Below are 26,335 nucleotides of genomic sequence, written 5' to 3' on the forward strand. Positions count from 1 at the left end.
CAATTTTCCGCTGTTCTAGCTACAGTAATCTTTCCACTCTTGTGGAAAAATTGTATTGTGTTATTTAATCTCTTTCTTGCTCACTTTGAATAATTTATATTCCTATAAATCCGTAACATGGGCATTCTTTTCTCTGTTTGCTAAATATGATTCAATAAGTTCAGGATTTTGTTTTTTGCCCTGATTCAAGAGTTTTTTTTGACAGAGCAACCGACGTCAGAATACTGCTGAAAGCTTGATAATTTTTTATTTCATCGTGAATGCCTCAGCGTATTTTTCAACGTTTTCTTCTGATTGAAATTTAACAAATTTTGTTTTTCGAAAAACATGAAGGAGTGTTTTGAGACACACGATTCTTCGTCCTCGTCGACTCTACGTCGTGACAAACACGATGTTTTTTTAGGATTCATCAAGCCGTCGATCGTGACACTTCGACGACGGCGAAGTGCACTTCGAATAAAGTGTCACAATTTTAACGTCAATAGTAAAAAATGATTCGTTTTAAAATGAAAATTAAAAAAAAATGATATTTTTTATTGGTTTCAGAGTTTCTAATACAGGAGTTTACGTCTTCGCTTAAAACAGTTTTTTTTTACGTGATTCATAAAAGTGTTGAACTTTCTCTATGTGGAAACACAGCGATGCTCTTACGTATATTAAGAAGAAGCACTCCCGGCGACGTTTTCATGCACGAAAAATAAGATTAAATTTTGAAGTAGGATCACAATGGGATCTCCAATAAACGTCTGAGTTCTTTAACAAAGTGTACGTCTCCTGACACTCATTCACTCTATTCTATTACTCCAACTTCATCTTCATCATTTTTTTTAAAAGAAAAATAAACATTCGCAGCCTCCAGAAATGGCAGTAGATTTACAATTCAGTCACGAAGGAAGGAGAATACAATTACAAAAATATCGTCATCTCAGGAGTGGAAACAAACTTTAGAAAGTATAATTAGTAGGTTGTGCTGCTTTTCGTACCGTACAACTAAGACGTGACGACCCGACTCAGAAACAAGAAATATTTTTTGTTCGCCTCTGTTAAAGACGAATCGTTACTGTTTCGTTGCTTATCAACAGTAAATATTCCTTTTGGGTCAAGAGAAAAAAAACGACGATAATTTTACAGTGGGATTTTTACATGCGTAATACATGAGAAAAAGTGGAATATTTGTATTGCAAATTTGTTGCCATGCGATTCGTCACACGTGTTTCGAGAGCTGAAACACGTAGAGCAAAGTTAAAGAGTTTGTCGCCGGCGATAAGCTCGTTACGTTCAATTCCCGCGCCAGCCACTTTGTACCTTCCTCTTTTACTCGTGTAGAGCGTGGTTGTATCGCGTGAAGCTGCTTTGAGCATGTATCTTTTATAGTCACGAGCCACTTTAATCATGCTGCAAGCTGGAACAAAAAATACTCTGTAACTCATAAAATTGGACGACTAACTTCATGAATATTTTTTGATTTAAAAAGCTTTTTTGTGAAAAATAGTCATTTTCCTATCTCGGATGAGAGGAAACTCCGTCACGGACGCAAATGTGGGAGAACGGATTATTCTCAAACATCGTTTTCATCACGCTATTCATCGTTTATCAATAATAAATGAAAAATTACGTACACAGTGAAGTATAAACAGTGTTTCTAGCCACTTTTTATACGTTCTTATCAACGTGACGCTTCGTACTCTTACTTCAGATCTCAATTAAGGGCGGGGTAACGTCGCAATTCGGTAAAAAAAATGTTAACAATTTTTTTAGACGTTACAGATAATGTAAATCTATTTTATTGATTGTGACATCATAATACAATATATGAACAAGATTTACTGAATTTTTAAAACTCTAATATCAATTATTAATTCGATGGTGGCAGAGACACTTCGAAAAAAAAGTTGCCCACCGGTGAACAGTGTAAATCGAAACTTTCTTGATCGATCCTCTTGAAATTTGGCATGGTACTTCCTTACACAATTGACCAGGTATCTACGAGAGCTTTTTTACAATTTTTCACAATTATTCATTTTACAATAACAAATTGGCTCATTTTTTAGGCGAAAATAGGTGTTTTCACTTCTAAGTGTGACAAAAAATGCAAAAAATCGAAAAAAAAATCCTATTGTATCAGATACCTGGTCATTTGTGTAAGGAAGTATCGTGCCAAATTTCAAAAGGATCGGTCGAGTAGATTTCGATTTATAGTGTTCACCGATGGACAACTTTTTCTGAAGTGCCTCTGAAGATTTGCTAACATCGAGTTAATTACTGATGTCCGGGTTTTTAAACTTTCAAAAATAATTTTCACACGTTGTAATATGATGTCACAATTAATAAAATTGATTTGTCATTGCTTGTAGCGTCTAAAAAAATTCTTAAAATTTGGCTTTTTTTTCGATCGAATAGACGTTACCCCGCCCTTAATTATTAAACTTCGTTATTTGGATTTCGTGCAACAGTAAACTATGTCAACGCTGTCAGATTTCTTACTTTTCTTCACGCCACAACTTTCGTTACTTTGACACCCAGTTTCCTCGTGATCGTAATCGACTTTGATTTGGTACGGAAATTCTGTATCTGCCGCGACTGCTGTTCACGATGCGCGCTCGATATCATGCCAAAATTTATGCGCCGATAGGGCAAGAGCATGAAAAGGTTTTGAATCTTTAATGAACGAGGGAGAGGCGTAGGAAATATGAGATCCACATCCATGTGGGGGAGTAAATAATGCGTACGAAATACTCACCACATGAGCGCAGCTCCATAAAAATGCATCATACGCGCCCGTAACTTTGTACCAGAGTTCGTAAAACATTGATCTTTTCGCACGTTCGCAAAGCTCCTTCTTCTCTCTCGCTCTTGTTACGCTTTGTTTGGTGTCCGTATGGAGATTTTAGAGAAAACCCAATAATCCAAGCTGCTTCTGTTTTACGTATCCAACTGCGTAACATATGCTCCGTGCTCCGCGCGGTCCACACGTACATCGAGTTTTTAGCTCGGTGATCGAGGAAAAATACCAATGCATGCTGCTCTTTATTTCCTTATGGATGCTGAGTGGACCAACGAGTCGAAATAATTAATATTAACGTACTAACGATCTCGACCGAGCGTCTCTTTCTGCAAGTGCACTCATTAGTTTTTTGGTTGGAAAAAATGTTATGCTGTGTTCATTTTTTTCCAGGGGATGGAAACGTGAGCTTGGTCGAGTTCGTCAAGATCGTGAGCAACATCGGAAGCGCAAGTTCGGCTGCGGCTCCGACCGATCTCAGTCAGGAGGAGCAGGAAGAGCAGGAGCTTCGAGATGCCTTTCGTGTAAGTCTTTTCCTCCATTAATCTATCCCCAAGTCCCGTCCCAAAAACAAAAACTGTAGCCCCATTCGCATGATTCAACGATATTGTTTGAACTGATGATTTCTGTTTTTAATGGTGCAAGAAAAAAATGATTACGGCGACAGTAAAGCTCCCGCGAGACTTCACGTTGCTTTAGTAGCTTTTGGACAAAATGAACGTTGTGAAAATATCAGAAATATCAGCTCCTTCGGGTTCACTGCGTTGCGTTTCCTCTCCAAATCACTTCTTCACATAAGAATTGTCCAAAGCTCCGGGGATTCGTATACACGGAATGAAAAATTTTCTGCTCCCTTCCGCTCTCTTCCTCTTCCTTCCCGCCGCTTTCCCCCTCGTCCCTTGTATTTGCTGACGAAATATTATTGGCCAGTAAACTCCATCGCCTAGAACAGGAACATGCTGAGAATACTTCGGCGAAAGAGCCCTTTGAGAGTTTCACACCCGGAAATGGTAGATTATTTTCTCGAGTGTTATTCGCTCCGTAGTTCCAAGAAGAATAACAAGAAAACACTCTCGTCGCGCACACTCGGCACGTTTTCATAAGATATTAACAGGTACGTGTCTTAGGCGAATTGGTGCTACAGTATTCGTATCCAAATTCGGGATTCTTTGGGAACGTCAACTTTTCGAACGAAATCAAGACAAGCTAATCTCGTCAGCAGTCGGAGCAGGCAATTAAATGGGTACGCTCGAGATGTGTTTTTTCGAATCTGTAAGATAAACAGACGAGATTATACATGCAGTAATGGAGAACGATAAGGCAGGGAAGTCTACAAATTAAGACTTCGGGGAATCGAAAAAGCAGAGCGAACTGCATTATTCTTTTCTCGTTGGGTGTATATAAATCATTGTAAATGAGAGAATGCGCCTCCGCCGTTTCGCAGCTGCTTTTGCCTCATTATTCCTCCTCATTCTCGTTTCTTTGGACCACTTTCGCAGCAGGAATATCTCCGTATAATTTCATTCAAATCTTGATCTGCTCCGGAGAGTAGAATATTCGCGAGTGGGACACGGATTAAGATTCAGTAAGATACGAGAAGCTCCACTTTTTCGAATTATCAACGTTTCTCTTGGGTCTCGACTAAAAATTGCTGCCAAGAAAAGGCTCGACCCGGAAATTTCGTTGTGGGGAGTCAAGCATTGATGTGTTTTCTGGTGCTTTATTTTTTTATTGTTACTGCGTATTCCCTTTCGGGTTTTTACGAGCCCGTGACATTGTTTCAACTCTACTTTTCTCCTGACTTTACTGTCACTCTTCCTCTGAGACTTCTCTGCCCGTTACTTCTCTGATGCGCTGACGCGCATTTGCACGAGGACCAAAGAAAACTGTGTAAAATCCGACTGATACAGGCCGCTAGATTTTTACTGACGTTCTATCGCTTGGGGCTGTCGGAAACTCAAAAAAATTGCCTCAACGATCGATTTCAATGATATCGATGCGTGAGCCAGTGCCTGGTTAAGCGGCCATCCATCAAGTACTGGCCTCGCCCGAAGCTCGGAAGGCCGCACGCCAGTCGAAAATTTTGAGAATTGTTGACATGTTAGCCGTGGCCAGTAAATCCTTCTCTTTGCAAATGTGATTTTTGGAAGAACGAGCTTCCAACGTGCCTAAATTTTGTCACGTTTTTGTGCAAGCATTAAATTTTGTTAAGTCAAGTATAATCTGCAACGACCTTAATCCAAATAGTTGTGTATAAATAAATTTTCAGTATTGTTTGGTCAGAAATTTTCCTAGCGTTTGCACTAAACCAATAAGAAACTATAAATGGCACAAAATTCAGGTTTTCAATCTGGAAATAATCTAGCAAGTTTTAAAACGTGGGCAGAAGTAACGAAATTTCAAAGTTTGGATTACAATCGTAGAATAAAAGCTCCACTTTTTTTATGGTAACTAAGAATTTTCACGTTCAATTATTTCGATGAGGAATTTTCCCAAAACGAAAGAAAAAAAAAAAAAAAAAATTCGTAATTCGTTTGTTAAGTAAGATGAATTACTCGACGATTATTACGAGAGCAAATATATAAAGTTGGCGAAATAACGAGAATCGATTTTCCTCAGTTCCAGCCACTAGTTGTTGAGCTAACAGCGAAATGACCTTTCAAACGTCAAGTCAACGCTCACCCATCGCTTTTATTTATGGAAGAATCAGCAACGATAAATTCACCCCTAATTAAAAGTTTGATGTCCTTCTTCACATAATAAAAAATAAATAAAGGACAAGATGGTAGCATCGAGGAAATACCTTCGCGAATTGCTATCGTTATTAGCTGTACTTTTATTTGTTTTTATAACGAACGATTACGAAAAGTAGAGAGAATTCTATGCGAGATCGTAAGAAAAGACACTCCGAACTATCTCATTGGCTCGCTCCTAAAAAGCATGCGATTAAATCCAGTCGCCTTTGCTCCTCTTCCAATGTTCTTCATTTCAATTTGTGTATACGTGTACTCGTGGGAAAATGAACACGTAGATGGACGGGGGAGCGATTAACGATTACAATTCTTTACGGGGAATGTACGGAGCATGCGGGTCCGGTGTGGAAGATCAGACACGTAATTTACGGCTGGATAAATGAATTTTTCATTAGCTTTGCTGGTCGAAAACGAATGGCTACCCGGTGAACACATGGCACGTTGGAAAGTGGTTTTTCGCGGTTCCCGATGGGAAAAAAGGAGCCTGATTTTCCCATATACTTCTCTCCATCTTCCAGCGCACCGGACTTTGATTAGCTTTTTTCGTCTTCTATCCTCGCTCCTTTTCACGGCTGACTCTTCCTTTATATTCCCGACAAAGCAGCATCCGCGAGCATCGAATACCAATTTCCACTAGAATGAAAAGAAATTGTTTTCTTTGAATAATTTTCACGGAATTTACTCCTTCGCGTTATTTAGGCTTGCGAAAAGAAAAGACGAGATTTAAGCCTGGAATGATTGAGGAAGAAAAAAACGAGAACGCTCTCCAGCTTAAAAACTCGCGCACTTTTGTTGTCCTTTCATCTGACAAACTGATGATTCTTCTAGATTAAATGCCACTCGTAAATGAATATTTTTTTTTTTACGAAAAGCTGGAATATAAAGTTTGCTTACTTTTAACATGAAACATCAAGGTAAAAATGGCAGCTGCTTTTCCTACATCCACTGAACAATTATTGATCCAACAAACTTTTTCGTCGTTTCAACAATTCGTGGTGAACAAAATGGAATTTTTTTATCCAAATTTGTTTTTGTTGTACAATAACTTGACGAATGAAGAATTCGAATCAATCAATTTTTTATTGGGTCAACGAATTTAATTTCGTTCATCAAGATTTGTAAAGTCCAGCTTAAGTTTTGTTCATTTTCATTCATGGAATAAACTTCAATGCTTGAGTGTGCGCATATTTATGTTGAAAATCGTGTCGCAGGGATCGCAGTATATTGGTCCACTTGGGAAACAGATGCAATGCAGAGTCCGTACTAATTTTCACGAGTCCACGTCAAAAGCGATCATAGAGAAACTTTGTTCCAAGTTCCTCTGGTTTTGTCGATAAACCCATACACACAAACGCGTGTAAAAATATTTTCTATTTCGAACAATGACACAAGTTCAAAGGTTAGTTTAGCTGACTTTATTTGAACTTTAACTCCTTTTATGCTACAATTCATAATCACAATGACTACGCTTTTTCATTGTATACATTCTGAAATATTGCTTCTCTGCTTTCACGCTTATTGAAATAAAAAGTTCCGGCGAAACTCCTTCGAATTAATTTCATACTAAACGGCGCAGCTTCAAAGACTTGGAAATACGGTAAGAAAATAAAAACTATAGAAGAAACGAAGCAGAGGCTGAACTCGTTCGCATCGGAGAAGTTTTTTCTTTTCTCCTTCAATTCTTTTTATCGGTTCAATTCAGTTTGTTCACCCTGAATAACAGATTTTCGGGAACAAGTAAATTTCGTTGACTCCTGCAGATCATAAAGAAAAATTTCGTCAGACAAAATCTGCGGAGAACTCAATTTTTAGTCATAAGAAGCGGAGAGCACAAAGTAAGTGACTGCCTGAGAATTTATTTTCGCATACGACCAAGCGAGGCTGGAATTTCAACAGGGAATCTTTCGAGAAAAATAAGTCAAGTTTCTTCCAGGATTCGAAAAATTTCTCTCAAGTTTCACAGGAATGTATTGTTTGTTTTTTTTTCTCTGTTGCTACTGTTCGGTGCTACGGCTTGTTCCAGGAGGCCAATTTGTATAATAGTGCCGTTGGGAGTCCTTTTCATTCATGTTTTTTTCTCCCCCTCGTGGATTGGCTTGCATCAACATCCGAGGCTCAGATGTTCCGGACATTAATTCCCTCCTCCGGAGGATGGAAAGCTGAGGAAGATTTTCTGCGTGGAAGACACGCGATTCTTTATTCCTTTTTGTTAATTAAATACTTCATCAGAAAATCTTAATTCTTCTATTTTTCAAATGTTGCCAGTTTCTATGGCATTCAATGAATAATTTCACTCACAATTTTCGAAATATAATTGAGCGAGTGTTGTCGGAATTGGAAGCTTTTACAGCGTATTTTCATGTATGCTTTCCACGTTTAAACTTCAAACTCGCACAAAGGGGTTGAAAATTAACAGTTCCAACTTTTGTAGTAAAAAACTTTCCCCCACGTTTTTTCAAAAGTTTCATGTTTTTCGGAGTCTTCATCCACGGATATTCATCACGGTGTAACTTCATCGTACACCGTTTTTAGCATTAACGAGAAACGAAAAAAATGTACTTTTCAATGCCCTGCTCTCGCGGCTCTTGTTCTCATTATTACGTACAAAAAAATTTCATGCCAAAAAGTGATGTTCGCGTGCCCATTCTCAATGTTTTTTCAATGTGGTTCTCAACGAAATTTATTCTATTCGCTGCTAAACCTCGAAAACTTTTCTTTGAACGAAGGGACTCGGAGATGGTTTTATTCAGCATCGTTATTTCGAATTTGTTTATAATTATAATTGTTTATAATTGAATGAACGAACGAATCGTTCCGGTACTGCTATACCGTTGTGTCTCATCTCGATTTCATCTCGTATCCATTTCGCTTTGGATGCGCGAATGTTTATCTGTATGCTAGGAGCTACAACAGGTGATCCAGCGCACGGAAGTGGACCATCAGGAATGGTATAGCAGTGGAGAAGCGACGGCGCCGTTTGCTCCACTTTAACAACACTCGCGTTGGGTTCGAGTCTCGAACGAGTTCTTAAAGTATTTTGCTGCTATCTACTCTCCGGCAGAATGAACGTCTTCCAATTGCCTTGCTCTTCTATCCACCTCGCATCTCTGTGACGAGACTCATTTTCACTGGGAAAAAAGCGAGAATAACAGTTGAATCGCATCCGATTCAATGGCACCAATTTTTTCCTCGATAAACTTGAATTTTTCGCAGCACATTGAGCGGATATTAGTTGAAAAAAATGAACGTGATAAGTTCAAAATGCTCGAGCAATTCGAGTGAAATTAATCTGAAAAATGAGGAAGAACGTTTCTTCGTGGAGGAAAAATAAAATTGATGAAAATAATAAAACCTACTCATTTTTTCAATTATCGTCGATCTCGTAATTCTTGAATGGATTTGCTGTTAGTTACTCATATAACAGTCAAGTTATAACAGTTCGGTCAAAATGTACTGAGAACATTTCTTCAAGAATTTCTTTTTGTGTTTACACATGCTGCTGAGAATTCTGAAAGACTTTAAATTTTTTGTACGGTTTTTGGACTGATTTGAAAAAGCCTCCCTATAATTTCACTTCTCAATCTGCCTTTAAATTAATTTGAACTCCAATTTTGGATGTTGATAATAATGCTCACAATATCACTTGGTTTTATTTTGATTGAATTGAAGTTAGAGTGAAATTGATGTATTCACACCATCGTGACTATCAAATAAGAATGCTTTCATTCTTATTCGAGAAATGAATTGAAATTATTTCCAGACGAGGAGTCGATTTCATTATTTCTGTATTCATGGAGGAGTTTTTTGAATTCCACGTTCAGGAATAAAATGAATTTTCAAATGTTGGCCCTCGAGAGGATGGATGTTTCGTTGATGCCACAAAAAATGCAGCGTTCTGGGTTTAAATATTTTGCGAGTGAAAATAATTTTGAAAAATGTATACAGCCTTGAAAATGAAATCACTTTTATTTGATCGTCAGAAAAAAATGTCTTGATAGTCGCAAAAATGCTTTTTCATTTGATTTTCAACATCATTCTGGGCTCGAATTAAAGCGTTAATTCGTTTGGAAGGAGCGAATGCATTTTTTAACCCAATGATTGGTTGATATGTAGTAGACTGTAGGGTCTTTCTCTTTGTCGTAAAAGTGTAAAGACCTGAAAGCTCTCTGGCGTCCTTGGGAAGTACAAGTGGAAAGAAGAAAAGTGTAATTTAACTGTAGAGTTAATAACTGCACGTCTGGGAGCATTATTGTTCCGAGAATTCAAAAGAGATAAATTCTTGCAAGAAAAGAATTGGAGTGTCATGTGGGAATGTGGAGATAAAGAACTGTTTTTCTCTGTAAGAATGCACGTATGAATAAATTTTCATCTTAAAGAGGATCACACGAAATCACGATTTGGGGTTGTACTCATTTGAGCATTGGAGGGTTCTGCTCGTGATTTAAAGTGACGACGTCTTGGCATCAACGCAAATATATATTCCGCATCATTAGCAGTAGTCTAAAGATCAGAAAATGAAGGCCTCGTCATAATCGAGGTTCCCGTGTCAACCCGATGTACTCGCTTCGACTCATATTCCGCGTGGATTTGATAAGCAAACCGCATGGACTTGTACACGAGCAAAAGTCGATTGAAATTTTCCGAGCCTCGTTATATTGAAACGATGTAATCAAGCAAGCAATTTCAAGAATCTCTTTAATCGATCATCTTTAATGTTTGCAATATTTGACTCGGTTTTTTTTTCTCGTTCGTTACGGATGGTGCGGACGAGTGGGAAAACAGCTGATCAACGTACAGCAGCACGTATTACGTGCTCAGGATTCGCGGGGTGATGTATTGAATCCAAGAACAGGCTGGAATTATAATCTCTTGAGACGTGGGATCGTCGTCATAAGGAAAAAGAAAATCTTGTGGAAAAGACGAGCTGAGAGTGGAAGAGAAAATGTCTCGGGTTTATCGGTGGTTGTTTGGACTGATGTCTTACCGAGGCAGGAGCGTGGCTGACTTGCTGGTATTCGAAGAATAAGAGAGTCATTAGAATGTATTGTGGAGCAAGGGTTTGACAGGCTTTCTCAACGTTCCCCATTTTAGCGTGTTCTCCTTGCCCCGGGGGTTGTTCCGGACAGCCCTACCGAACATGTACAAGCCTCTGCTCGTTCTTTCAGCATATCTCCATGAGCTAAATTATACCACGAAATAGGCGCTTCTGCAGTACGTGATTGAAATACGTAAATTAACACACATACGCAGGTAAGAATTTCGAAAAGTTAAGGTCGATCGAACTCGTCACCTCTATTTATTTTCATCAGATAAGCAGCAGGAGGTAATTATGCAGAAGTGTACAGGCCTGAATTCATGAAAAAATATTTGGAACTGTTTTGGGGTGGAGCCCCATTTCTACATAATTACCCAGCAGGAATCGATTCACGTGAAAACTTATGTGGAAACATAAGAAATTTTCCAAGAATTATCGACATTTAATGAATTTTATGTTTTCGAATGAATTGGAGGATTCATATTCAAATGCAGAAAGGGAAAAAATCAGATAAAAAAGTCAGGGATTGGAGCACTGTTGTCCTCGATTGGATATTAGCAGGATCAAGAGACACGCTATAGCGGCTCGACGCCAAGTATTCATTCGTATCAACGTGTATAAAATAGAATGATCTTCGAACTGCAGCACAATGAGAATTCCAAGATCTTTGGATTTCAGTGCATCGGATTCTCCAGCATCTATTGCTCCATTGAATAAGTCTTGACGATCATAAAGATTCATAACTGCTTTCCTTTTACGATCTTGTGAAGCATTCAGAACACTTCTCATGTCCATTCGAGATAGTGTTTAATTTCAATATTTATGACAACTTTTTTTCATACAGAAAATAACGATAAATTCTGGCATTCATTGTCCCATTATATTTCGGTTATTTACATGTTCGTTATTCATTCTCATTCATAATTATTAATAAAAAACAGCATGCTCCCCGACTTCGTAGAATACCAAATACAATGTTTTGTTATTGGAATTTTTTATGAGAAATGAAAAAACGTAAAGTATCCCATAAAATAAAATAAAATGAAAATGAATGTCGAAATATAGAAAACGACAGAGTGAAGGATGGCGAAAAAGCGTCCATCGTCATATTTTATATTCCACGAATCAAAATTGTTGGTAGACAACACGAAAAATTAAAGGTAGATCATGCACGAAGTATCGAATTTTATGGGTGTCTAAATTGGACCGATTTTCACTTCCTAATTAAAGATATAACCACTTTAAATTAATGTCAGAGTTATTAATTCGAAATTGTAAATGAATTTGTTCAACTTATCTTTTGACGAATGAAATTACAAGCCATTAATTAATCGGGGATCCATCACTGATTAAGGAGTTTCGGTACAGGCGATACAATGTTGCCATGCTAAACCATGCTAAAAACATAAAAAATTTCAAAAAGTTTAGAATTTTATAAAATTTGGTGAACATATTCTTTAGTGCCAAATTTGACAATACAAATTTTTTAAGATTTTTCTTCTACACAGTTATCGAGTAATTGATCACTAAAGTTTACGTGTATAAGCATAGCGTTTCCATATGTATAGGTATACATTCCGGGCATAAGAAATCTGCTTTAATGCGTAATTACTCGATAACTAAGTAGAAGAAAATTTTGAAAAAATTTGTGTTTTCGCACTTGATGTTGAAGAACATTATCACCAAATTTGATCAATTTCTTAATATTTTGACTTTTGTACCGAAACTCCTTAAACCCGAAGTTTCATTCATCCCTGGCGAAAAAGACGGAAGGCTGTGACAATCTTTATTACTAGTAAGACAATCATCTCGAATTTTTTCCCAAACCTTCATTATATACTTAATTATTATTTTGTACTTTTTCATAAACTTCGTATAAGAAGCGTTCATTCGTTATAAGATAAACGATTTTTTACGCATAGTCCCCATTAAACACCTTTATGTCAATAACTAATAAGACGAACCCTTTAAAATTTGGTACACGTGTCAGTCGACTACCTATTTAAACTCTGTGTAAATTCAAGACTTTATTAAGAAAATCGTTTCGTACATGAACTACCTGAACGAAAAGGCACACATTCGTTTCACACGAATGTGTTCACTCTAACGGAACATAAAAAATACTCGTTCGCAATATGTGTGCTTGCGTGCGTTTGTCTATTCGTAGAACAGAAGAAAGCGAGAAAAATAGTGAGGGGTAGTTCGGACTTTCAACATCATTTAGCTGCTTCCATCATACGCTGGTGCAGATCTATACAACTCATTTTCTCGTGCATTCGGGTTAAACGTCAGGATTTCCGGCGAGCTCTCGAACGACGACGAGTATCATCGTCGTTGTCGCCGTTGTAGAACGAAGAAAACGTCGATGCCACGTGTTTGAGAGGAGCTTTCGAGGAAAAAGGGCACGAGGAGTCGTTCCGTTCCGCTTGCACGGAGGCCAGTAGTCGCCTTTTTCCATACTACTGAGCTGCGCTCATCGACTCCGTAGATTTCCAAGACCTCCGACACAAAAACCTGTTCCATCTCCGCTGCCTCACTCTCCTCCAGGCTTTTCTCTCTTCTTCACTTATATCTTTTCTTTCAGCCCGTAATAGCATGGGTAGCTGCATCGCGATAAACTTCCACTATGTTACTCCATGCATGCGAGACGCATCGCAAACTTCCATAATAGAAAACTATGCACAATTTTCTTAAATGCGACAAAGCTCGAGCTAGACAGAAAAAATTGTCGTTTTGCTCGTCCTTTACTTCTGCTTCTGTGCTTCGGTTTTCGGTTTAGCCATTTCTGGCGTACTTTTTCCGATACCATACTTCCATTTCTTTTTTTCCTTCTTCCTTCGAGAGCTGGACTATCTCAACGAAAACGACACACGAGCATAGACTGAATAAACTCACTTCGTCGTTGACTTTTCTCTGTTTCTTCACTTTTCCAAAGTGTCGCCTCACTCTACGACTGTTCCAAGCCCTTCATTCGTCAGGACTGTCAAATCTGCTGTGTCTTTAGTGAAAAAATCATTCCTCTCAGTTATTCCGTGTCATTTAATAGGCATTTCTCTTCAATTTAGTCATCGCTGCAATCACTTTGACTGGCTACACTCGTTGTTGAAGCACAAAAAAAGGATCTCGATTGAATGGAAAAAAAAAAAAACGAATTGGAAGGTGAAGTCATGGATTCTCTGTGTCTTCAATTACATTTGAGAGATGAGAAGATGATTGAATTTGAAAGGACTTACTGACTTGTGTGTCACTTGATTCACCCACACACTGGGCTCCTTTCAGTCCAGCTCTGTATAGATATTATAGATATGCGGATACGAGTTTTTCAACAGTTCAATGGAGAACCTCGAGTATCGACGAAACGACTTAAAGCTGGTGGTAACAGAAAAAAATATGAGTTGTACCCAGTGTGTATACAAAACACATGGGAAATTCCCACTCATCTCAGAGGGCTCAAAACGTCCCGGACCATTTTTTATTCCAATAAAATTTTGGAGTATCATCTCATCCACTCAAAGAAGCATTAGTGATTTATTGCAGTTTTTCATCTCTCAGGTATACGAACTTTTATGTTGGGCTTCATCTGACATCATTTGTAATACGAACGTCGTTCCTGGACGTGCCTTTTACTATTCGCATCATCATTCATTCGACGAATTTCGGTTACGTCGTTTCAGTCAGTAATTTCTGACAGGATGCTCGAAATTTTTCTATCTCGAGTACATCTGAGAGGAGCCGAGTGGAGTAGGTAAATGAGTGAGAAACAAATTGGATAGATCAGTTGTTTTTTTCTTAAAATTGTTTCGTTCTCAGAAAAAGAGAAAATTTTGATAAGAGAAAAGATTTTTGCAAGATGGTTTTACTCCTTGGGCGAAATCATCACGGTTTGAAGAGCTTGAATGCATGAAATTTCTGCTTGGGACAACGGAAAGTCGTACGATTGAAATCCCATTTAAATCTGCTTTCTTCAGAGATAATCTTTCTCAATTAATCATTTGCTAAGTCCGGGATTCGTTTTCGTAATTGCGGCAGCGCACAGGAAAGAACGCCCTTTGTTTTATGGGTCCGACCACGTCGACTGTGCCATTGGGCTGCAGCTTTTGGCAAAATACAAAAAAGCATTTTTTTTACGCAGACATAACGAAAATCAGCAATCATGGCGAATTGTTTGAATGAGAACGCGACGACTCGTTAAATTTATTTTCAGTTGAGAAATCTCGGTTAGTAATTATTATAACTTGAAAAAAAATCGTCTCATGTATTAAGGAGGTGTGGGCTTAGGGGGGATCGGAAATCGAAAATTGGATCGACAAACGTGGCGAGCCGTAAGTTAGCGGTAATGTAGCGTTCATGCGAGAAACGAGCCGGCGTTTGGTGTCGCTCCTTCCCGTCCTTGTCACATCTCATCGCGATGGAGAAAACTTCCTTGTCTCGAGACGACCTCCCACCGTTGTCTAACGACCCTCGTTACTTGTACGGAAGTAACGGGTAGATCCGAGGGTAAATCTTAAATTCTTGTTCGTCCGTGTTGGATCGAGTTTCCGTTTTCCTGTGTTATTCTCTGTTTATTCTGAGTCTGAATCAATATTTCTGTACAGCTGACGCACGAGCGATGGTCGACGAAGTAAGTTATGGAAGCAGGCGAAGTAAATTAGGAAGCGCACTAATCATCGCTTGGATACATTCAGTGAATTTATTCGAAGGAACTGAAACTTTTGTATTCTCGTACAAAGATCCAGCTCGACGAGAGTTTCACTCGAGCTCGAAAAGGATTTTCCATTGAATTTCCTCCACACTCGTGAGAGCGCAGCGATACTAATGACGCGTGTTTCACAACATCAAAGTCCCATTCGGTCTGTGCAGTTAATGAAAAACTTATTGGTTTCAAATTGTCGCATATGCCAACTGAGTGCAACTTGTTTGTGACGTACCTACGTCGTGCACTTTCGATCCATTTGGGGTTAATTACAGCAAGGAAGTAAAGTCTGGCGTTATGCAGTCGAGATCATTCCCTTCGCGTGGTCTTGTATCCTCGGTGATTTGTCTGCGTCTTGATTCGTCAGGGCTCCTTTCAATCTCCACATCCATCCAAGCGTGAGTTATAAGGGCAAATTTCTCTGTGCTTTCGTTCTTTCTCAAATGCCATTGCAGTTGAGAAGAGAAAGGTTATTGCATAAATGTAAATTTAAAAGTTTCAAGCACGTGTTAAATTTTATGAAAAGTACTGTGGAGCAGCTAACATCATTTTCCGGACTGCAAAAATCTGAGTGGAAGCTTCCCAATGGATTTCTCTGGACTCTGCGTTTGCTCAGATGTGGATTGACTCTTCATCGTTAATCTGCTGCATTCTTATGAAACCTCAAGTCAAATCTCGAGTATAGATACGCTGCACGTTTTGAATTTGTCCTTTGAAATGTGTCCTTCGATAAGAAGTACGATTCACATGCGCCAGACATCCTTCGCTTTAGTCTACAGCGCTGGAGCGCTGAAGCATAAAAATGCTGTTCCAGCTGCACCGGGGCCAAAAATAAGCAAAAAATTCATAACTTTCTAAACTTTCGAAAATTTTCCAATTTTTATGAACAACTCGGAGACTGTTTTTAATAAATTCTGCGAGAATTTATCATGTTAAGGATGCGCACACTCTGTTCCATCTTGATTCAAGTCGCACTGAAGCACTTTGAGATAATCACGTAAAAGAGACTCCGAAAAGCTCCCCTCGATGTTTCGACTCTTATGATCTCTTTTTCGGAGGCTCGTGTAATATTTTCTCCCATTACGTTGCCAGTTCGCTTATACGCTACAACTTATAACAACAGAGAGGGAGTGGCTAGATGTTCAGTTTTCAGGTCATTTCTCATCGGGAGGCTTTGAATTCTCAGAGCATGTTTCTCCTCTGCTTTTCCGATGTTTGGAATTACTCTCCTATAGGTCCGTGTATACGAAGAGCGAAAGGGAGCGAGAGCAACGGTTTTGATCTCATCAAAGTACCGGGACTATACCCTTGAGATTTTCCAACTATCATTCCCTTCGGCGTGGGATGTTTCTGATAAATGCTTGGGAACAACCGTTTACAATTTTTCAATCGCTTTCAGCATGGCCTCGAATAAAATAAAATTTTCCCAAAGTGTTCCGTACGAAATGTGTTCAAGGTTTTGTCTTTGGTTCTCATTTACCCCAAAATTTATCGTCGAATTTTATTTTTTGTAGTTTAATAAAATGTTTGATGTTCGTCCAGTTTCATAGCTTCGAGAACAATTTTTTTCAGGAAACTCGTCGTTGGTAATGCTTCATTTTTCATTCAATACAAATGGTACTCCATTCGCCAAAAAATTCATGATGTTCGGCCACCCATTGACGAATTCATTTATTTATCTATGTTTTTATTCATTCATTTTTCCATCTCATCCATTCGTTGATTACAGCTGTAAGTCTTGAGAATTGGACGATGAAAAGCGAGCATCGGGACGGATATTCAATAATACTCGGTTCGACCCGTTCGCAGGTGATTTTCACTCATTCTGAACGGTTCATTATCGCGACAAACGTTGTCGAAATCACGATTTTTTATCGACATAAATTGGCGCTGATCAAATTTCAATTTCCATCAATTCGGAAGCATTTTAAAATTGATTTTTCACCATCAACTGTCACACTCAATGACAGTCGTTTTCGATTAGTTGGCCAATGACAATGCGAAGAATAATAAAAGGGGGAAGATCGACTCGCAGCTCCATGGCCTATGGACTCTTTTATCGAGGCAAAAAGGCAGCGCAGTGAGATCGCTGGGGAGAATACGAGTGACGAAACACAGGAGAAAAAATAAAATTTTAATGAAGTTTGCATCACAAAAATAACGATGGTACCGTTGAGTTTTTACCTTCGTCGTATTCACCTCCAGTATTTTATACGTGCATTGATACTCTCCCAAGAAAATGCCCACGGAAGCATACACAGGCAGGGCTCCACAAAGCCACATAAATATCAAGTCCCAAGCTATAGACTCTCGTGTGTCTCCCTACATTATTACAATGCAACTCCACACTACGGACTACCCTTTTTGCTCCAAGTGAATTACCCTTTTATGAAGAATCCTCTAGAGATCGTGGATGGACAAAAGACCGATAACAAATTCAATCATATTTATTCCTGACCCGCTGCATTCAAGTTTGCGTATCAAAAGACCGCGCGCTTAAATTACTTTAAAATGTTGAATAAAGGGCTTTTGAGCAAGCCACGATGAGACGGAATTATTTAATGGGGAAACAAAAATAATTTCCTCCACAATTTGAGGCGAAGGTTAGTCCATCCATACGGGATCACAGAATTTATTAATTTTCCATAAATAATACCAATTTTTATGGCTGAAGTATAAAGCAGCGAGGAAATGAAAATAAGAAAGAAGTCGGGATTTCAAATCGATTGAGTGAATTATATCAATCAATGAAACATCGAACTTAATCTTTCGATCAACGATCGATTAACAAAATCATTATTTTCTTCTGACTAGATTGTGCGTCCCTCCCCGACGTAACGGGGCTCTCTGTTCGTGTTCGATAATCCCCCAAGCCCTGGCTCTCTATTTCTCTGTTTATATTTGATAACCCGTTTGAATGTGTGATTATTAAAACATAAAACAGCGAAAAACTGGACAATTTGGAATCTGTCACTTGCAGACTTTTCGTGACGCTGGTAACATTCGTATCGTGTAGAAGATTGAAAGAAAATGTTCACCACTCGCGTGATGGATGTGCGTTTCAGTGCTTACCAGCTGAAAAATATGAGGCCCAAACCCGAGTAGCGAAAAGTCACTGCATGGGAATCAAAGTAGAGTGCGCGGAATTGGGAAAGAAAAAGAGGAGGAAACGGGGAGATGGAAAAGTTTCGTCGGCAACAAGAACAATAAATGTACGGGAGGGGCGTTAGTGTGTCAAGCTCACTTGCGGCGAGGGAGGAGGTGTAACCGAACAATACCTGGGCCCGGACAATCTTATACGGAAATAACTTACCCCTATAGTTACCGAGTCGATATTTTAATCACCGCGACCTGGTGGCCGTGCTGCCAGCGACGTTGGATTGTGTCTGTCACGCCGGACGGGATTGTGAGAGAGAAAGACTGAGAAAAACAGACAGACGGACAGATGGAAAGAAAAAGATAACGTAAAAGTGAAGAAAAAAAATTCAAACTAAATGAAGGAAAAAATGGGCGAGGAATGGGAATAGACACGAGAAAAAATTCACGAGGTATACGCCGTAGTGAGCGAGGGAGAGGGAGCGAGCGATAGAAAAGCCAAGCGTTGACGCGGTGTCGTGAAGAAAAGTGAAGCGAGGGAGAAAGCTTGCCATTCGATGTTGGTTCTCCTGCGTGGAGGGCGAACGCCGGTCTTGCGGTTTGTTACAGACGAGTCTCGTTGCGGTAACTGAACGTAAACCCAACTTGCCTTGTTCTTCCCCTCACCGGCTCGTAATGATCGGTGTAACGAATGAGGCAGCGATCAGAATTTACCCAATTTTCTCGGTGCATCGATTTTCCACATTTTCATTACTTTTATCGTTGTTCAACATCCGATTGATGACCCCCATTTCCAGGGACCATTATCGTGTGTACAGGAAAAACGACGGGGGATCAATTGCAATTAGAAAGAGCCAATATACCAATGGACTGACTGTCTCTCTCATCAATTACTAAAATAATCGTCGGACGCCCTGCAAAACGAGCGTTTCATTGTTATTTTCGTTTGTTTTTTTTTCACTTATCTCTCATTATTCGAATGGACGGGTCCAGCTCAATGGAACTGGAACAAATCAAGTGTTGCCCTCTGCTCGAACAATGAAACTTCGCTTGCCAAAGGCCCTTTTCCTCCATCGCTGCCTCCAACTGTTTAGACATGCATATGGAAATTGAAGCAAATCATTCTGAGATGCACACGTAACTCGCTTCAAACTTGATGTAATAAAGTGTGTGATTCGATCTTACATACGAATAAACACAGAATATGTCACATCCAATATTAATATCATCTACGCATACATCGAATCGTTTGATCGCGCAAATACGTTGAGAGCACCTGAAAAAAAGGGCGTTCAAAGGATTCCCTTATCACAGCCCTGTGATCTGTGCAATTCCACATATTAGCAGCTCTCACTATCTGTGCGCACAGGCATTCTCATATCCCCTGTGCATATACCACCCGAAACATCTATAACTTTCGTTGAATAGTTGTCATAGCTCAGGGAAGCCAAAGTTTAGTCAAATACACGGTAGGGAACCTCGAGAGCTGTTCAGCCATGAGAAAGCGAGAAACAATAAACTGTCGTCGCGACAAGTCAACGTGCAGTCGATAATTAACAGCCAGCTCTTATCGTCAACTAAGTCTTAAGTTGTAAATACTCGGGCGCTGAGCGACAGATGCGGGATCGCCCACTTTGCAGGAACGGGAAGTCCCTCGTTTCATTGTGGTGCGATCACTTTATTTGAAATTTGTTTTCGAAACGGAGCCTCTGATCCAGTGTACAATTGAGGGAACAATCGATTGGGCACCACCCATGAAATAGTGATGAGTTTTCAGTGTGGGAAAAAGATTAAGTTTCATGACCTAACATCGAACTTACGATTGGACTTTGAATATTGACAAAAAAATGTGATGCGATATTTTAGACGAGGAAGCACGTTGCCTTACGCCTGCGGAACGACGACGCGACGTTTCAACCTTCCCGGAGAAACGCGTCGAGACACTGCAATCAATAAGCAGCGATGGAAAACGAAATGAATCTCGAAAATGAGAAAAACCATATAAAATTGAGTCAACAAAGGAGCTGGTCGATTACCAGTTTGAAGCGAATGGAAATAGCTGATGTAGATACGTAGAAACAAACATGGAACTACAAATATGTTATCTTTTTTCGCAGGAAGCAGAAAAAATGTTGCGAGCGAGGAATAGTACACGCGGAGACAGGGATTTTGGAATTTGGGGCTTGCAGCCGGGGTCGAATAATCTGTCTGGGAGTAGATGAATAGTGGATAAAATTCACCCATTCATCGTGTTCCCCAACAACCCCTGTGAGCAAAAAATAACGAGAGAGATGATTTACGGAAAGCTCGTCGCTAAGCATACATTCCAAAGATAAAATATCAAACCACCGCCATCGTAACCGTGCCAAGCACGAACTTTGTTTTCGTAATGATATATTTTCTGTATTCAGTTTTTTATCTTTATTAATAAAATGTTGACTTTGATGTAGTTTCGATAAAAAATGGTCTCTCTTTAATGCAAACTTCCTACAAAATTAACGTGTCACATCAAAATTTATGAAACGTTCCATAGAACTTTTGTAGAAGTTCAATTATCACTTCAAATCTTATGGAAAATTCATTCTGCCCTCCACCAAATGCTGTTAAGGTAGATCATGCCCGAAGGATCGTATTTTATAGGTGTCTAAATTGGATTCGATTTTTACTTCCTAGAGATATAATCACTTCAAGTTAATGTCAGAGTTATTAATTCGAAATAGTAAATGAATTTTGTCAACTTATCTTTTGGCGAATGAAATTACAAGCCGTTAATTATAATCGGGGATCCATCACCGATTGAACCCCAAATTTCATTCGTCCCTGGCGTAAATACTGTAGTTTTTTATGTAAAAAATCGCTTTAGAGAGCGCAAAGGGAAATGAATCAAGATAAAAGTGTTAATTAATAAAAAAAGAGAATGCTGCGACAGGAAAGGCCCAAGCCAAGAAGAGACAAAATGCCGAAATAAGCAAATATATGAGATTATACGAGTGTTCATTACCAATTTCGTTCAGTCTTTAACGTAACACATCTTTATTACTAGTAAGACAATCGTCTTGAATTTTTTCCCAAACCTTCATTATATACTTCATTGTTATTGTGCATTTTTTCATAAACTTCGTAAGAAGCGTTCATTCGTGATATGAAAAGATAAACGATTTTTTACGCACAGACCCTGAGTACTTTCCATCACATTTAAACACGTTTATTTCAATAACCAATAAGACGAACCCTTTAAAATTTGATACGCGTGTCAATCGACTGCCCATTTAAACTCTGTGTAAATCTCAAGACTTTCTTAAGAAAATCGTTTCGTGCACGAAGTAACTTGAATGAACACGACTGTAAATAGTTATTCTACAACAAGACTGATATTCAGCTCTAAGGACAAGATTATAAGCGTGGAAAGAGAGTTTCATAAAAATCTTAAGTCCAGAAAGGAAAATAATCCAATGAAAGAGGAGCTCCGTTGTTTCGGATTTTCTGGAAAATCAACTGCTCGAGCTTCACCAAATTAGGTACTGACCGCCCTAGAGATGCTACATCGAGGATACAGAGAGTAAGAACACGTTTTACTCCGAGTAGAGTACAAACCCAGAAATAATAAAGTACCCAGAGGATTAAGATTACTACGAGACGAGAGACTGACGCGACGGACCTTAGAGTTGGTAGGGGCAATGAAGAAGCGATCTGAAACCATAAACACGAATATCATTTGAAAAAATAAATTGAATGAGTTTAAAGAAAGGTGCTTAATCGCGAAAAAACTTGCTGAAATAATATGAAGAAGAGTGAATCAGATTTGCATTTACCGACAGTCCTCAACATTATTTTTTAGCTCAACTCATTTCGTTACATCACTAGAAATTTTCCAATCTTTTAATCTGTTTCTCCTGTATACAACTTTTCCATAATCGTGATTATTTTACGTTAGCAGTTTTTCCACTGCAAAATCAGATCGATGAAATAAAACGTACAGAAATACCGACAGACGAAATGCTTCAATTCTAAGGAAAATCTTCAATCAAAGAATCGTGTTTCATTTTTTAAAATCAAGGATTATATGGGGCGTTCACATACGAAATGAGCCCTCGATTGGACGTGAATCCGATCGACGTGCGTCAAGACAGCAGCGTGAAAAGTTCCGTGCGTATGTGCACACGTGCAGGACACACCCGGACAGACAATGATGGCGTGTGATGGAAAATAATATTGGTGACAGGTGTCGATCGACTTCAGACGACAATAGTTCAGTCGCCGGACCAAACTCACCCATGCATTTATGCCAAAGTGCATCATCCCGACAGATGAATGCATTTCACTGCAAAACGAGCTCGTCCACGATATGAAGTGGTGTGTGAAGGAGAGAGAGGGCCAGAATGAGATGTGGATATAGCGTCCGGATGTGCGTAATTGACGAAATAATCGATCGGATGGTCAACCGGTAAATCGTTCGATAATTGCGTTGCTCCCATGCTCCATTGCAATTTGCTATTTGCAATGGTTAACGTCAAACGAGAGGAAAGGAGCTTTCCAATCTGCTCATGCAACACATGCTTTTTGTTCACCACCAAAACGACCGTTTCATTCGATTTTCAGAAGAAATAATTTAAAAAAAAATCACTGCGTTGTCCTCTGGCAATTTATTCTGAGCTTCGACCCTTTCGGGCGCTCAGCACGAGGCCATTTCTCTATTCAAGTATCGCGTCATTCGACCAGCTCCATAAAAACATTTGCCATTAAATGTGCCAATACGTATATACCACTGTGGATTTCGATTTAATTGAAAACTCTCTAATTGGAGCTAAAGTCCACTCAATTCTTCATGGTCTCCGACTTCTCGGTGCACCGTAACCTGAGCTCGTCAGGGTAGCGAAGCGTTTTCGAAAGGATCTCAGGAAAGCTGCATTTCGAAGGTGGCAGCGACCACAAAATTTTGTAATTTCTGTATATTTTATCTCATCAGTACTCCACTTTCCAAGGCTTCGAGCTTCCGAAACGTTTCTTCGGCGGAGAGTGTTCATAGACGCGTAATATAAAAAATGCATCTATTTGCTTACCTAATACAGAAGAAGAAGGAGGTACAAGGGCGCACAAAGTTATCAAATTATGTAAAATCCTCGAAGAACACAAGCTCGAATGAATGTATAAATAATTACGCCCAAGTTGCGTTCTATCCTCCGGACTTAGCTCTCTATCATCCTTCACCAAATGTTTACATACCCCCTGAATAATATGCAGATTATCAGGGAAATTCGTTGGGAATGTGAAAGAAGAAAAGGTCAGAGCCGAAGCGTTTTTTTCTCCTTGTAAATGCTTGCCAACTTTTTCATTTCCAATTTTTCAGAAAAATTTCTGCAACTTTCCCCCCATTGATATCAATTTGGTAACCGTTTGAATTGTTCAAAATCCGTACACACCGATCAGCCTTTTGCGATTGAAGCTTCTGTCATAATTTTTATTGCCGCAAGCACATTTTTCATTCTTCCATTAACTCGCTTTTCACGCATATTTTTTTCGTTATAAAATAATCGCAATTTATTTAGTTCCCTGCCTTTCTCATGTCGCTTGTTCAATGGATCAATTGCGGTATTTATGCGTGTTGGGTACGCGCCTCGGCCCACCCTGTACACAGAGTACGTGCCGAATAACTCTCTTTCACAAATAGTTTTGTTACAATATTCCAATTTTCCATAGCAAGGAGTTGCACCACCACAAAACGACGAGTTGTTTCACGCGTATCGAATTCGCAAGCGTGTTCACGATACAGAGCACATTATACTCTATGAATACGAAATAGAATTGAGAATTTATACTGTTCCGGATAAGATATCTATGGATGTTGCGGTGTGGAGGGCGCAACCAGAGAAAATATTGTTTCGTGAGTCACAATCTTTTCCAGGCTTCTGGATGACGCGTTTGACGACTCGCTCGTTTTTAATTTCCAGAAATATTAATATGCTCAATTCGTCATGATTACATACAGGGGAGAAAACTTTTCACTCATCGAATTGTTCGTGCTACGAGCGTTCGCGGGAATTTAGATCGCGTACTGTCATTCAAAGTGATCCTTAATACCATAAACTTGTTTGTATGTGACGTTGGAAAGAATTTATTGCATCGATGAAATGGAGAGAAAAATTTCATGCGAAACTGGAGACTCAAAACATGAAAATTTCAATACCATCGCCTCTTTTTTGAACCGCTCAATCTGTCACGTGCAGTCGACATGTGAACGAAGACGAATTCGATTATAAAACAAAAATATAATTCTCAATACTCCAATCAGTATAATTACAGCTCCGCTACGATCTGGTGGCGTTACATGGAAATTTACATTCTGGTGGATTAGCGAGAAAACGATTTTTTCTCCGCACGTAACAGCAGAGAAACATCAATAAAAAAAAGAGACAAAATGAAAGGCTGGAATTCAGGATGGAACATTTTCAGAGAAGTAAAAATTCGGTTTTTTACGATCTTGCTTCTCAATCGTCACACCAAACGCCACAAATTGGCGAAATAACTCGAATCATTAGTTACGATACCCCGAGTGCTTGAAACTTATCGGATATTCCGCGATAGCTCTGTTGCCTAGCAGCAGGTGTGTTTACGGTATAACTGGATGGATAGCTCGACCAAAAATTATATCTGATTGGAAAAAAATCTGAAAAAATTCAACAACATTTGGAAAGCTATGAACAACAATTATCAATAATAATATTGCCCAAAAGTTAATAACAAATTGTTTAAACAATTAATTATTCAATAATTTTGCGGTGACCTATTGTTTTTTTTTACGAATCAAATGTGTGTATTTTCCCGAATGCTCATGAATTTTTTCAGAATTTTCGTGGATTTGTGAAATTTCATGAAAAAATGTTGAAAAAAATTTTTTAAAATTTGAATTTTGAATATGTTTTGTAAGACATATTTACCATCAGCTTTGAAAAGTCTCAAGGTTACTGGATCAAAAATGTACAAATAGAGCCACTTAAAAAATTTAAAAAAGGGAATTTCAAAAATCCACGAAAATTCTGAAAAAAATCATGAGCATTCCGCAAAATGCGCACATTCGATTCGCAAAAAAAACACAAGGATTTACTGTAAAATTGTTAAAAAATTATTTATTTAAACAATTTATTAATAACTTTTGGGCAATATTATTATTGATAATTGTAGTTCACAACTGTCCAAGTGTTGCTGAATTTTTTCAGATTTTTATTGCATCACGAAGTACGGGAATTTCGATCAGGTACAATTTATCGGCTGGGCTATCCATCCAGTAATATCTTAATGTCGATGAGTCAAAGTCTCGGGCGATCGGCTCGGGAGGTTTCGTATCTCCGATGTCCATAATTTCGTCCTGCGGCAACTGCTCCAAATCAGGGTGGAATTAACAATCAAAATAATGTAATGTTATGGGAATAATCATAACGCTACGTTTCACAACAGAATGAAAAAGAAATATTGAATTTCCTCTGCTTTATCTGTATGTTTCAGGTGTTTGATAAGCACAATCGAGGTTATATCACAGCATCCGATCTACGAGCAGTCCTTCAGTGTCTCGGAGAGGATTTGTCCGAGGAGGAAAGTGAGTGTCGTTCAAGTTGTCCGTTCAAAGCACATACGGTTTATCTCATTTTCCTTTTTTCCTCTCCCACCTACAAAAAATGTGATATCCTGTCAAATTTTTCAGGAGCATGTGTCTTTGCGAGACACATAACAGAACGACCAAACCGATGGTCCATCACGATAAGTTCGCATTCGCAGCAGCTTTTCTCAGTTTTTACTTCCTCTTCAATTCCCTTTCTCCTGGGTTTTCTCTCGTGATAAGTGGACACTTGGACTCGTGCGTGTGACATTTGAGATCTTTTGTAACTCAAGTTCAGATGGATTCATTTTTTCTTGTCTCGAAACATACCGATAGATCTGTTGAGATCATATCCGAGTGTCTTTTTTTTTTCATTTTGTTTGAC

General features: G+C 38.9%; 1 protein-coding gene across 3 annotated transcripts in view; it reads left to right on the forward strand.

Annotated features, from left to right (window-relative positions):
- Positions 1-26,335, forward strand: part of LOC122405636 (probable calcium-binding protein CML22) — an 80,037-nt gene that overhangs the window by 45,750 nt on the left and 7,952 nt on the right. For all 3 annotated transcript variants that reach the window (XM_043410570.1, XM_043410571.1, XM_043410569.1), the window contains exons 5-6: positions 3,176-3,306; positions 25,860-25,950. In XM_043410570.1, coding sequence (XP_043266505.1) covers positions 3,176-3,306; positions 25,860-25,950 — 222 coding nt within the window. The remainder of the gene's footprint in view (positions 1-3,175; positions 3,307-25,859; positions 25,951-26,335) is intronic.

This window comes from Venturia canescens, chromosome 1 (genome assembly GCF_019457755.1).
Source record: "Venturia canescens isolate UGA chromosome 1, ASM1945775v1, whole genome shotgun sequence".
Lineage (NCBI taxonomy): Eukaryota > Metazoa > Arthropoda > Insecta > Hymenoptera > Ichneumonidae > Venturia > Venturia canescens.